At 38.0% G+C, this 14,640-nt stretch overlaps 1 protein-coding gene across 2 annotated transcripts in view; it reads right to left on the bottom strand.

The window, feature by feature from the left end:
• The window catches only part of RNASET2 (ribonuclease T2), a 21,866-nt gene extending 7,232 nt beyond the window's left edge, over nucleotides 1-14,634 (bottom strand). Inside the window, exons 1-6 of one of the 2 annotated variants that reach the window (XM_017745975.1) lie at nucleotides 14,495-14,634; nucleotides 10,352-10,456; nucleotides 7,769-7,835; nucleotides 2,660-2,715; nucleotides 1,593-1,650; nucleotides 697-767 (exon numbers count right to left, since the gene is read on the bottom strand). In XM_017745975.1, the coding sequence (XP_017601464.1) occupies nucleotides 697-767; nucleotides 1,593-1,650; nucleotides 2,660-2,715; nucleotides 7,769-7,835; nucleotides 10,352-10,440 (341 nt within the window). In that variant the 5' untranslated portion in view covers nucleotides 10,441-10,456; nucleotides 14,495-14,634. The other variant, XM_008643402.2, reaches the window with a different exon arrangement.
• Nucleotides 14,635-14,640: the final 6 nt, after the last annotated feature.

Below are 14,640 nucleotides of genomic sequence, written 5' to 3'. Positions count from 1 at the left end.
AAGAGACGTGGAAGTTGCTCTTGCAGCTAGCTGTGACATCCCAGGAGTGCTACTGCTATTCAGATGTAATGTGTCAACAGCAGCTGTTTCTCCTCCCTGGGGACAAAGGAAGGAAACACTCTCTCACTAAGTTTCATTTCTCTAAAACTTCTGCCATAGCCCTGTCTTCAACAGCTGTATTTTACAAGAGAACAGATTTATACTGTAAATGAGACTAGCAAGACACACTGCTTTTTGGATACAAATATTGCTGCTAGCAAGAATTTTTCTTGCTTCTTTCCAGTCCCGTGAGATACTTTTCTCTCTCACAGAAGATATTTGTAGAGTTCTATAAACCATGAACACCTGCGACCTTGTAGAGCCTTGTTTATAGCACAGTAGAAAAATATTTTGACAATGGATGCTTTAGGATTTTAGCCAATCACCCAAGGGATGGCTGATCCTTTGACCAATTAGACTATGAAGAAAAAAAGTCTATAAAAGAGTCGTAAAATAATTAAATAAATCAATCTTGCTGCACAATTCCTGCCCATTGGATCTCTCTTCTCCTCCCTACCACTGGGGGACACCATGATACTGCTTCAGTGGCCTCCTGGACACTTCTTCTCATGCAAAACATCTCACCCGAAGATCTACTCAGAAGGACTTTTTATAAAATAATATCCAAAATGCTTTTCAGAGCTTTTTTGTACTCACCAGAACTGGGTGCGATTCAGAGATGAATGAAGCACATCCGGCCAGTAGTGTCTCATGTCTGACATCAGATCCTAAAAATACCACAATTAATAAATGTACCCACAGCATTGAAAAGCTATTTCTTAGACAATCTACATATATTGATACATTTTCTACAACTGAAGCCTCATCTTCGGTGTCTGTAACTGAAACACTTAGTTGAAGAAAAATAAAAGGTCTTTTCCCCCCACATTCTGAAAATGCTGTTGTTGGAGGTAACAGGTACACCTACCTAAATATCTGAGCATACTGACACACTGACTCAAAGCAAAACTTTCCTTCAGCTGTCCCTGCAGAAGTTGTTCAATCATGCAGCTTTTCACATTTGTCGGCTCAAGTCTCTTATCCCTGGTTACAATACGTAAATGAATTTTGTTGAAATTAATACGTTGGGGTTTTCCAAGTAGAAAAAGAACAAAAAAGGACTAATGCTCCAGTAGAAAACACACAGAAAACAGTACTCTGAACTCTTACTTTCTTTGTTCTGATTTTGCAGCAGAAAATGTGAAGAGAGAGCACAGACTGACTGAATCTTCTTCTTTTCACAGGTACTTTTTTGCCACTGCAGATCCAGCACTTATGTGCTGGTGGACCTCTAGATTTTTTTTTAAGGAGGATGTAGCTGAATGAGCCAAACTGCATGTTTACAAAATCAAGTAGGTACAGCTGCTAATGATCACAAGGACTGCAACTTCAAGTGGTACCAGAAGCACTTAGAGAATTCCTGGAGTCCTTAAAAAACCATACTTCTCAGTAAACATTAAGACTGATATTATAAACTGCGGATTTTTCATTTAGGATGTGCAAAAGTAATTGCACTTAGCTCTGCTTGGTATGCCTGGTTTTGTTTTAAATACCTTGATCTCGGTGACATTGAAATGCCATGTCCTATTACAGTCTTCAGCTCTGTCAGGCCTAGGGAAGCAAAATAAAATTGAAACGAAGATGTCTCCTAACTCAGTAATGGTAACTAACATAAGCCTGAATTTTAAATATGCAGGATTATAGCTGGAGATTTTACTTAAAAATGTAGGTAAACCATCAGAATCTACAGTGGTTTAGAAGTAAAACCTTCAAGATGTTAATTATGGCCAAAAGATTTCTCATGAAGATTCAGAAGATGGCCAAAAGATTTTTTCATGATTTCTTTGTTTAGCCCTTTGGTCCCTTTCGTTCTATGTAAAAGTCATATGGGTGCGGCAACGATTTAGAAGAGTCTTGCACATAATGTCACTGGTGCTATCAATGGCACTGACCTCCTAAACTGCCACACCATCTGATGTTTCTGCAAGTATCACTGAGACACTCACTGGGAATCCATACATAATGCTGTTCACTTTTCCAGGAGGCATAGCTTCAACTTCTGTACTGATTTGAACCTGTATTTGTCAGGAAAAATTTTGAATTGTTGCCATTTGACACCAATTCCAGTAAGTTGATTCCTCTGAAGCAAATTAGTTTTTCCTGTACTTTTGCAGTATTTGTGTGGAGATAAGATACTTAAAGCCACAAGCAGTCATGAGAAATTAACAAATTATTTTTACTCAGACAAAAAAAAAAGAAGGGAAACTATAGTTCCCTTTCTGCTTAAGACTGTTTCTGATCTTATGAGGAGATTTATAAATAAAATGCTTATGGGGACAGAGGATTTTAAGAGTTCAATGAGTCATGAGATACAGAAGTGTACTTCAGTTTTACGTCAAACCATAGGGTTTTAATTTTGTTTAAAGGAATGATAAGGACAGATTAAGATCTCCAAAAAACCCTACAAAAAACAACAAAACAAACAAAAACACAAAAAAACCCTCAAAAACCCCAACCCAACCAACCAACCCCCACCCAACAAAACCAAATCACTAAACATCCAGGTACAAAATTTGCTTTTTCCTTTCCAAGTTGAAATAAAAACACTCTATGATCATACCACAATCCATGGATTGTCCAGTACTTTGGAGGATCATGACAATCATTAGCATTCATCTGTAGGAAACAAAACCACAGAATATTTGTTGCATGTGTCCAGGAATAAAGGTTTAAAGGGAAAAGTAAAACCTCATTTGCTGATGGCCCAAGGTCCTACTGCGACATGCTAACTTTTACTTGCCAAATCAGGAGCTGGTGAACTCGTTACTTGAAGCTGTCATGGATTATGCCACTTCGTGACCCACCGGCATTAAAATTTTGAAGCAGATCAAGTGAATACTGGGACATTCTGAACAGACAGTGTAAAAAGAAGACAGAAGGACAGGTTCTGAGGTAACAGGAAGTAGCCTGATCCATGCTAAATGAACAGAGCTTTATCTGCATTTATAATATTCCAGGTGGAAGCTCTCTGTATTTCTCTCCTCACCACATCGTTTCAAGGAGTGCAGAGCCATTAAAATAAAAACATGCAAAACAAACTATAATATTAGACAAGTACACAACCCTCTTTAAGCATAGAGGAGTAGTTTTATCAGTGTATTAAAAGTGAAAAAGAAGAGATGAAATATATTGCTTATTCCAAGTAAAACTGACACATGTTTTAAGGATTTTGACTTGACGGACAAAAGAATGGAGAGAAAAAGAAAGATTAAACATCTTCCCACAAAAACAAAAAAACAGAGCTTTCAATAAAAACTGTTGATAATACAGGAGAAATAGCCTACACATTAATTATTGTTTAGAGCAGAGACATATCCCCGAAAAGAACAAACCAAAAAAACCCATGTCACACATCACAGAACACTATTACTGTATTTTTCCCTGATTATTGTTCTTAGCAATTAGAGCTCTTTCAAGTAAACACTTTTTGCCATTAACTAACAACCTCCTCAGACATTCTTTTCCCATAATAATAGCTTTCCTTTTTGGTTCTGCATTCTGTCTTAATTATGCCACAATGCCTTTTGTGTGATGCCAGAGCAAGACCAGAGAGTAGAGAAGAGCAGAGACAGGTCTGTAATCTCACTAATTGCCTTCCACATGCCACAGGCCAGTGGCAGCAAATCTGCAAGTTCTGCAAGACTTTCTTGTTCTGTGTCAGTTTCCTTCCTCTCCTCTCTTGCCACCAACAATACAAGCAATCACACCCAGCAACAGCTTTTTTTCCTGAAAGGAGTATTTTGAAAAAACACACACTGCAAATACCTAAACAATATTGCTCCTGTCACGACACAAGCTTTGTAGAGCTGGAGGGGTTTGGCTATCTAGCCCAAAGCACAGCAAATTAATAGTCAACAGCTTGCTCAAGTGAGGTGGCAACAAAAACAGTGCAATTGTGCTCCTTATTCAATCTTTAACTGCACTTCTCAGACATGCTAATGGAACACCCAGAGCATTTTAAATTCGGAATCAGTTCTCCCCTATCATGGCACTGACCTTCCTAGCAGTTTCTTCTATATGTTTCATCAGACTCTTGGTGTTACCCTGCATGCTGGCAGAACTGAGAGGTCAATGCAACCTACAACACATTAGCTCACACTCTGCATGCTTTGGCCGGCTTCATTCAACCTCCTTTTTAATTCCAGCCTTGGTATCTTTCCAATGTTCATTTTAAATCAACATTATAAAAAATGCAAATGCTGGTCTGCAAAGCTGGGTACCCCTGCTTGCAAAAACACTTCTTCTCAGCCTTCCTGTTTACCACAGACTGATTGCTGGAGGATTAATTCAACCTCAGGCAACCATTGACTTGAAACAGAGGTATAAATACTTATTTTCAAGTGCACATTGGACCCCAGAAAGCACTATATACCTAGATCATTTGAAAAAGCAGCATTGTCTTCTCCTGTTTTAAAGCTATCTGATAATCAATCCAAACGAACCATATAAAACTGAGCAAAGTGCCGTGAGGCTGTAGAGCACCCACCGTGCTGAGAGGGAATGCTACAGCACAGGGATTAGCCTATTTGTAACAGCAAGACATTGCACAAACAGCATGTGCCAGAAGCATGGAGGCTTTTATCATCTCTGAAATGCCTAAAAGTGAAATACCATCAACCTGTCACAGAAGTAGTTACTTGTAGATCTGCCCAAGATACAAATCCCTTAGTACAGCAGCTGGTAAACGTGAGAGAGTAGTGCTACTGGATCACATACAGATACATCAAGCTGAAATAAAACACCAGCTTCTGGGAAGTGAAATATTTAATCCTGCTCTTCCTTCCCAGCACCTTGCTTAAGTAGGCCATCTCTTTAATTAAGATAAAGTGCAAGTTGTTTTGTAAGGAAACATGGCAACTGCTAAGAAAAATCCTTGCTTTTCAAACTGCGGAGAGAGTTCATCTCTTCAACTGCTTCCCCTCAGTGTGCAGTTACTCCCCTTCCTCCTTCTCCCCACCCCTTGGGAAAAAAAATGAATAAACGAACCAAACTGATATGGTTGCTGAAAAAAACTGGGAGGCAAATAAAACAAACTTCTTTCTTATTGAACGCCTCTAGCAGGAGCTGATAAGCTAAAACCTTTCACAAGTTTATCCCTACAGAATATAAAGACCCACAAAACCATCTAAACCAGACCTTATTCACAGAAAACTTTTACAAGTTTTAGACATGTTATCTTACGAGTTACATAGACATCTGGAAAAACATTTATTTTGTTCCAGAACTAGCAAGAGTTGAAATTAATTTGACACACCTGGCTTAATATAGAAAAGAAACAGCAAAGAATCAAGCAAAGATCAAAGAACTTTTTGATCTAATGCTAGATCACAATAGTGTACTGCCCTCACTTTAGTCACTTTAATTCTTTCTGTATTATGTGACTACTTCTATTTTTACCAAAAAAAGAAGGAAAAACAGTGTTTCTATTCCTTATTTAAGCCTTTGCTACAAAATTACTGCCAAAGCCTGAACTTAGGAAAATTTTTTATCTCATATTAAAAACTAAAAAAAAAAAAAAAATCTGTTGCTTAACACAACATTCAAACTTGAATTCAGACTATTCTGTTCATTACTCTATTCTATTGCCCTTTTTTTTACTCTTTCCTTTGATCAGCACATATGTGCAGTAAAAGGCAGATGACAGCAGGTACCATTTCCTCATTGTCCTTCCCATTCCTAAAAGAGAAGGAACTGAATAATTTACAAACTTCCACTAGGTTTTCCACATTTCACACACACACAAAAAAAAAAAAAAAACAACCACACAGAAAATTTTATCTTTTTGCAATCTCCAGGATGCAAAAGCTGAAATAATAGTTCTCCTTTTAAGTTATTGAATAACAGATCTTTACAACTCCATAAACAGGGAGTAGGAAAGTCCCTCTTCTTGCCCTTGAGATGCTCATAAGTCACATTGATTTGTAACTGAAAAGTGTGGCATGAATTAGCCACAGGCACAATTTTTTATGGGAACATGAAATTCATAGTCACTTGGGGTCTGAATTCAGCTCACATATCTTTGCATAAGACATAGTCACCTTAGGTCAATTATATGGTACTGGAATTTCTAATCACATTATGAGGAAGAACATTTCTCTTCCTCCTTCACCCTTTTCACTACAGTAGTCAGTAACTAGGTCCTGGGGTGATCACTGCTTCCATGATACTACTTTATTCTAATGGGTTAGTTTGGAAGACACGATTACAAAACACTTTCCAATTTAATTGCACTGATCACACTCAGTACCAGCTGAACACTTACTGTTTAAAGCCCAGGAAGAGCTGGGAGAGATGTATTCTCAAATTTCTGGCATGCAAATCTGTGCCCTCCAAATTTTAAAGTAGGCCTTTCGGGCCTTCAAAAGCCTGAAAAACTTTTCAAGCAGAGATATGCAAAACAGGTAGGAATTCAGATGCAGCTCATCCACACACCTCTCAAGAACATGTTATGTACAAAAGAGTCTATAATCAGATTCTTTTACACAGGAGGCATAAACTAAGAAGTACTTCCAGAAAAAAAAAGTATCTCAAAGCTTTTTTCCATAAATGATATCATGACTTTGGCTGCTTTCTTTTACACAGCTTTTTCCTTCCAACATCATGTCAACAGTTTTAAACTGAATAATAACATTAAAAATATTTACACTCTGAAAAAAAACAGTTATCATATATAAATACACCAAACATGCAGAAGAATCTACCTACTTAAAAGTACTTAAATGAATTCCTGAGTTTAGGAACTCCTCTTATGTAAAACAAGAAAGCTGTTAGAGGAGTACAGTTGAGATCATCTTTCTTCATATGACTGAATGATGGGAAACTAGGAAAAAAAGTCACTTAATATGATTTTCATCTCCCTTTTTCTTCACTTCTTTGAATGCGTCTGTCCACCTCTTACTACAGAAGATCAATAGAAATCAATAAAGTGTAATGATGCCTACATTTTCTGATGCTCAACACCTTCAATTACTCATTACAACTTCATTAGAAGGTTATGAAAGTCATTTGTCAATTTATCAATTGCAGTACCCTGGAACTCAGAGGAGGAACCAGCATAAATATACAGTGGGAAAACTGGTTTGTAGGGGTTTGTTCAGGTAACAGCAATAGTACACCTCTTAGCTGTGCTTTGACAGACCTGTGTCAGAAGGTTGGGTTCATTTTGGGTTCACATCCCTCAAATACAGCAAAAAATGAAGAAATACTCAGAGATGCCTGCCACACCTGTATAGCTCTCTTTCCTGACTGAATCTGTATTTGACGACATCATAGAAATACTGGAGCCAATATTACAAAGATAAAATCTTATTGTGCAGCAGATAGTTCAGGTACTGATCTGTTGTTAGCCAAACAAAGCAGGCAAGTCTTCCTACAGAGTCTGATGAAAGTCTGGGATTAAGTTTACAACTAACAAGATGTCATAAATTCTGTAACAAGCTTAGTGTACAGTATGCCCTACACTGACTATCTGTAACACACCACAATCTTGCCCTGTTATGACTGCTCTGGAGTGTAGGGGAAGTAGCAAAAGTTGCATCAAGATCAGCAAAAGCCTTTATAAAGGCATAAATAACATTAAATAGTTAACGGGCTTTATTCAATCGGTTTTCACATGCTTATTATCCAATGCTACCTTTGTTAGGATAAAAGAGAAACACAAAAATCTCACCTTACATACAGTCACTGGCCAATGATGAGCAAAATACAGCTTTTTCCAGGGATGAGGGTGGTTGTCACTGGAGAGAGACAGACATTTATTTTTCCTCAAGCATTTTCAAAAGAGGAACACCTTCAGGCACACATTCCAAACACAAACTAACAAGTCACAGAGAAACAACATATTTGGAAACCTGCTAATACCCCCTATTGTTAAACAAATTCTCCTTCTAGCACACTATCTCCATGTGTTTTCCATTTCTTAAGTATGGAAAAAACCACATTGTTCTGTTTTATATTTAGGAGAGCACTTACTAGCACGCTTTTAAAACAATAATTTTTTTTAGATGTCTTTTAATTTTTTAAGAATTTCTTTGTTTAGGATGTTAAGAATCTTCTAATTCTTCTTGATAGGCACATTATCTTAAAAAAAAAAAAAAAGCATACAACCTTCTTGGAACTGTAACTACTCTTCTAAAAAAGAAAGACTACAACCACTCTCAAACTATGTAGTTTCCACTGCAGGAGATGTAATTGGATCTTGCAAGTGTCTCCAAACTTTTTGATTAAAAAAAAGTTCAGAATAAAAAGTAAAGTACAAACTACAAATCTCAAAAATTCTGACTTTCTCAGTTTATAGGCATTTAATCCAAACAGTACATTTTAAAATGCTTACTAAAAATTAATTAATTTTTAAACATTTAATAAGTGATCAAACTGTGACAAAATCTTCAGGTTACCTACAGAAGAATTTGAGTATTCCATATTTTACAAGAACATGCCTGTTTCAAAGCCTCTAAGAATAAGAGATCTATAACTCACAGACACACCAGTACTATCTTATACCTATGCAGAGGGGAAAAGAAACAACTCAAAAATTTTTTCAAGAAGTGTTGGAAGCCTGTATCACATCACTTCTATAGAGGCCTTTTCCAACAGTTTGGAGCAGACTTATTCTGGTTAAAGTAGAATAAAAACCTGTTGCATCAGACAATACAGCAGATATATTTAGCTATTAAGCAACCAGACAAAGTAATTAAATAGAATAGCAAATGGAAAAAAATAAACAGAATTGTAAATTATTTAAACTGACAACATTATGCGCAGAACTGTCAAAATAAATTGTTGTTCTCTGGAAGCTAATAGCCACTTGTCAGTCATTAGTTCTTGCCAGAGGATATAGTACCAAAAGAAAAAAAAAAAAAAGGAATAAAAGACAAAGCTAATTCTTCTCAACCTGAGGACAACCTAGGGATGCTTCTGTGTTTTATCATGTCTCCATTTTTTCCTCTAGTCTTTCTACGTTGCAATGGCCCCATTTTCTCTTAAGCATTTACATGTATCTGTGGTTTTCTATATAACTTAGGAGAATAGCTCTGGAACTTACCAGCATAATCACAATGAAAACTATTAACACTTTTATATGGGTCTTTACTGTTGCTGTAGAAACCTGAATAGAGGAATTACCCTATATTGCAGAGCAGTTAATTTCCTTGGTTTTAAAAAGTCCTTGCTTAGAAAAGATCTTTCATTAGATTTTTCATTTGATCTATCCTCTGTATTTGAAATAGCAGCTGAACTTCTGCAATGTCAGTCATGCCAAAAGGTGTTCTCCTAGAACACACTTTTTGGCTAAGGACAGGTCAGAAAACTGTACATACTAAACAAAGCAAGTTAAGCTCAGAACTGGAATCCAAGGAAATCCATTTTCAATACCTATGCAGCTTCAGAGATATCTCCCCTTCTTTGGGCCTGAGTTATCCTGCTCTGTGAAGCTCAGGAATGTGCCTCTAGAGCTGACTCTTTTGCCAAGATGGCCAAGACAGAGCCCAAATCCTGGGGATTGAAGAAACGTCAGCAGTGTCTAAACTACCAACCAGCTGCAAAGTAGGCACTGAAAGAAGTTCAGCACTGAACTGAGCACCCTTAACCATTCTCTTGCCAAAGCACTGAAAGGAAGCAGAAAAGTTTATTTCCTCATACAATGCAATAAGAATTTCAGCTTTGTCCACAGAAGGGTGTGATTTGGGGTGTGGTTTCTCTCATGGCCTATTGGTATTGAAGCCCAGATTTTGCCAAGGTGCAACAACTGCCAAAAGGTTGTGCAGCAATCTGGTACAGCCTCAGTTGGGATGTCATGAAAAAGAATTTTATATGGTCAGAACTGAGAAAATAGCAAGGAAAAATAAGATTAAAAAGTAAACAACGCAGCAGTTGGTACAGTTCATGCCACAGGGATGACTCCAGATTTATTGCTCTAAGTCTCAAAATAATTTTCAATTTTTGTCATTACTACATCACAACTCTAAATGATTCATCTACAGCAAGATTAGAAAAGTTTTAAGTGCAACAAAAGGAATTTAAGTTTCCCCTCTTTCTTCATGCTGATACATTAATAAACATAAAGGTTTTCTCAGGCATGATCCTTGCTCCTCCAGTTAATGTAGATGCCTGATAATAATTAGTATTCTTCCCTTCCTAAGGGAAGAATAACACATCAAAAATAGTACATAATAACAAATTTATATTAGAAGTTAAACCATTCTGATCTGCACTTAATGAGTTGTCAGATGTTTCATTTTAAAGCACAACTTACCTTTGAGTAAATGTATCTGAAGCACACCAACAACATAGTGCCATGGAAAACCAACCCAGAGTCCAATAGTGCAGCTTTGCAGGCTTCATTTTGTTATCCAAATAGCTGTAAAAAGGTGTTGAGTAAGAAATCTGTTACCTATCCAACACATTTAAATGTTAGAATGCAGAAAAACACTACTACGTCAAAAATAGCAGGTAATGGTAACTCTAGATTAGATTTACAACCATGGGTAAAATGAGGATCTCTTTCAGGGCTGTGCATGATTCCCCAGCTTGTATGGTAATTTTCATAAACTAATGGCATCAAGGATGAAATGACCATTTCCTATTTTTTCTTTACTTGCACAAGGTCCCAACAGAGCCACCTTCCAATTAACAGAGATACATAAATCTTCTACACAACTATACTTTATATAACTGAAGACCCTACTTGTGGTCAGCTCAAATGCCCAGAGGGATTCATTAAAGAAACTTTGAACTTAACATTGAATATTTGTGTTGGATTGGCCAAGGCTAGTATTAGAAACTCACAGCAAGCCAAGTATGATGTCCAAAGATGAAATTCTCTCTAAATGCTAGTCAACTACTGAACTGGTATTTAAAAAAAATGCTGCTAAAACCAGATGAGTTTCTGTTCTTGTTATAAACCTGAGATAGCCTCTATGAAACCATGCACAATTTGCCTAATACCTCATGGACCTTAGAAGTCAGGGGAAAAAAACCAAATGATCTTAACCTTCACCAATAGAAGGACTTTCACTTGGCACAGGTCAAAAAAACCCAACTGCCTCCTGTATCCACCAGCCACTTCGCAGCATTTCAAATGCTACCTCCTAGAAACAGGTGTACATCCATATATTTATATGCAAGATATTAAAGCCTCACCAAACCTACTTCCCAACTTTCTCAAAATGAGAACCCTACACTGCAAGACTCTGCGTGTAACCTAGGTGACCTTTCTAAGATCCCTCACTACACAAGTCATATCCCTTTTTTCTATGAAGGTTTTTTTAATGGATAAATACAGCCTGTTTTGACACCAGATTCAGCCATTAAAGCTAACTTAAGAAAACTCGGCGTACTTCTGATTCACAGCTCATTATAAAGAAGAGCCCATTTTCCCCGCAGTTATTATGCGGCTCTGCGCCCAGCGTGCAGAATCCCACAGTTCCGCAAACGCTGTGCCAGAGATGAAGCACAAAGGAGGGAGCCTCCCTGCTTGCAAAATGTGTGGGGATTTCAAAACTTGTGAGGGGCTTGGGCAACAACAGTAACCATTAACCAGCTAAATTTATCACAAGGTCTTGCTAAATTGTGAGGAAGCTAACATCTTTAAGACATTCTTCTATTTCATACATTAATGCCTCTCTAATTTGTAATGGACACATTATCAAGGTATTTGGCCTAACAGAAGATATAGTAAGATAAATATTAGTTGCCAACTGTCAATTTCCTGATCTAGTTTCTTAAAAAACACCTGAAGGAATTTCACTCACCAGGCAAAATAATGAAACTTGTATAGAAAAGCAAACAATAATGTAGAACTAATCTTTAGCAAAAGCTGGCTAAAGCAAGACATGTGCTGTATTAAAGAAATTGATATATTCATACAGTGTATAAAAAAAGTCACAGATAGTAATTAACTGCTGGATATTCAATTTCCCCACAAGTTCTGCACCTTAAGTGATCTCAAGCCTCATCATTTGAGTAACAGGAATTAATGATGTGAGATTCTGCCTTACAGATCTGCTTAATGATTTCATCTTCTATTATTTTCAACTGAAAACTAACCAAGCAAGACTACTTTTCTGCATGAAAAACTACCTGCCCAAGACAAAACATTGAGAGATGTAGAGAGTATAAGATTCATGGAAAATTCTGCCCTACCTATAAAAAGCAGTAAGTACCACTTAAAAGATAGTAATGTCACACATCACCAAAAAAAAGCTGCACTCTACAAAGGTGTGCAAGAAACACTTTAAGTAAGTAGATTATGAAAGAAAAATAACCCAGCAAGCATTACGGCATTTCTTTTGATGTAACTTGGTAGGCAGAAAGAAACTTTTTTTTTCAGGGACTAAGTTGCCAAAAAAGCATAAAGGCAATTATCTCCTTTCTCACTGGACTCTTACATTTGATTAAGTAATGACCAGGAACAGAGGGAGCTTCAAAAAGTGCTGCTATCAGAACAGAAGAAGGTGCTGATTAATTCTACGTATTGTTGTGAACTCTGGAACCAGAACATAGGGACAACAAAGACACTGAGCAGATCTGAAAGTCACCAATCTGTAACTTATACTTTTTTCCACTGATAAATAATACATAAACTGTCTCTAAGGTATTAGCTCCGAAGGCAACACTGCACCTATCACAGCACAATCATGACAGACTGATTTATTCAAGCTGACCTTTTATTTGTCTGTGACATTGATGGTGGAGGGTAAAAAGTGCATCAATCTCACCTTAAGAGCACCTAAATGATGCGGATTTGAGGAAATACACATCCAAATGAAAACTGTGTTAACAACGATGATGTATAAAGCACATTAATTTTTAATAAAAATTGCTTCAGTTTACTAAAAATTACACTAAAATACTAATTTCACAAATACAAGAAAGAATAGATTTAACAAATCCTACACTAACTCTTCTGCAATAAGAAACAGGGATTTCATATTATGAAAGTTAGTTTTAAAAAAGGTCATGATGTTCCAAAAGACTTCATAATGTAAAAAACTTAAAACTTCAAATGAAACCTGCAGACATACATAAAATTATGATTTGAAACTAGGCTGTCAATTCATTTTCATTATAGATAAAATTCCGACGTGTAAGAACAGCTTTGGGTTGACTTTTCGTTTACTATACCTAGAAAAGGAATGCAAAACACGTCTCTGTGTGTGCTTCCGTGTGTGTGTTAGTAACCTGGTCAGGACAAGGTCACTTTCAGTTATGTTAGCATTGTCCCCAGCTGTTTTCAAAATTACCTACTCAGGCTCATCAAAGACTTGGGAGAACTTGTAATAAATACTGAGGAAATCCTCCTTTAACACATTCACTACAGTTTGAATTCTAATATACCATCTTGAGGGTACTGCTGATCTATCACACGCTTCTTTTGGACACTAGCAATTAGTCACCTCTATTTTATTCCCTTATTGTATTTTTTTGCTTTTAACAATTAGCTTGACTAGCAAATCCCTCATTAATATTAAATTTCCTGCTCTGCAGTTAAGTTCAGCATGTAGAAACAGAAGAGAAGATGCTGCAGAAGAGCACTCAAGCATCAGCAGGATATACCCATGGTTATGACATAGCATGCACGCAGCTAAATGCTGGCAACAATGCCCAGAAATAAGATTTAGGACTGTTAGCCTGGCATCTAAAGACACAAAAATGAACACCCAAGGCTTTGGTAGTATCCCAAACAAGTCAGCACGCACTGCCTCTGCCACAACGAGTCAGACAAGCCAAGTCACAACACTGTATGCCAGAACGATTGTAACAACGCTCTTAGCTCCGGAAACTTTGACCTCCGCAGTCCACTCCCAGCTAACCATTCATCCCAAGCCCGAGTGCTGGCCCGAGTAACTGCAAAAAGTTCTTTGAAGCCTTTTCATAGGAAGTACTCACACCCACCGCCACAGCACGATTTTAGCAGTACCTCTCTCAGAGCGTTCAATGCGATGCAGAAGTCGCCGCCGAGGCTGAGCGGTGTCGGGCTGAGCCCGGCGAGAGCAAGTGCTGCGCTCAGCTCCGCTGACTTCCCGGGGAAGAGCCGAGCACGGCGGCACCTCGCCCTCCTCGCACACCAACCAACACACGGCTCTGCTCTTAGCACCGACGTAACTCCGTAACACCAGAAAGCCTTTACTCCAGATAAACAATCATTACAGAGGCGTCTCCATAAACTGTAAAGACTGCAAATCACCCAAGCACCGGAAGCGGGAAGCCTCCAGGCGACAAGAGGAAGCCAAAGCTCATGTCAAGTGTAAAACAAAACGACTATTAACAGTTCTCCCGCCTCTGGAAAATGCTGCCATTTATTTGGGTGACTTTCGATTTGCTACTCATGGAATTTAAGGCATAAAGAAGTGAAAGCTAATACGATTTGAGCCCGTCCCAGGCCTGCAAGTCCCACCTTTGCACTTGGCGCAACTGAGAATCTCAGTGGCAGAGCTAGGCACTCTCCCAAGCAGAAAAGCCTACCCAGAACCCCGCCGGGCGGGCCGACCCGCAGCTCCCTCCTGCCAACGCAGGAGCGCAGCCCCACGGCGGGCAGGGAGC

The sequence above is a fragment of the Corvus brachyrhynchos genome, unplaced genomic scaffold (assembly GCF_000691975.1).
Source record: "Corvus brachyrhynchos isolate BGI_N302 unplaced genomic scaffold, ASM69197v1 scaffold70, whole genome shotgun sequence".
Classification (NCBI taxonomy): Eukaryota; Metazoa; Chordata; class Aves; order Passeriformes; family Corvidae; genus Corvus; species Corvus brachyrhynchos.
This window is presented reverse-complemented; position numbering and strand designations above follow the sequence as displayed.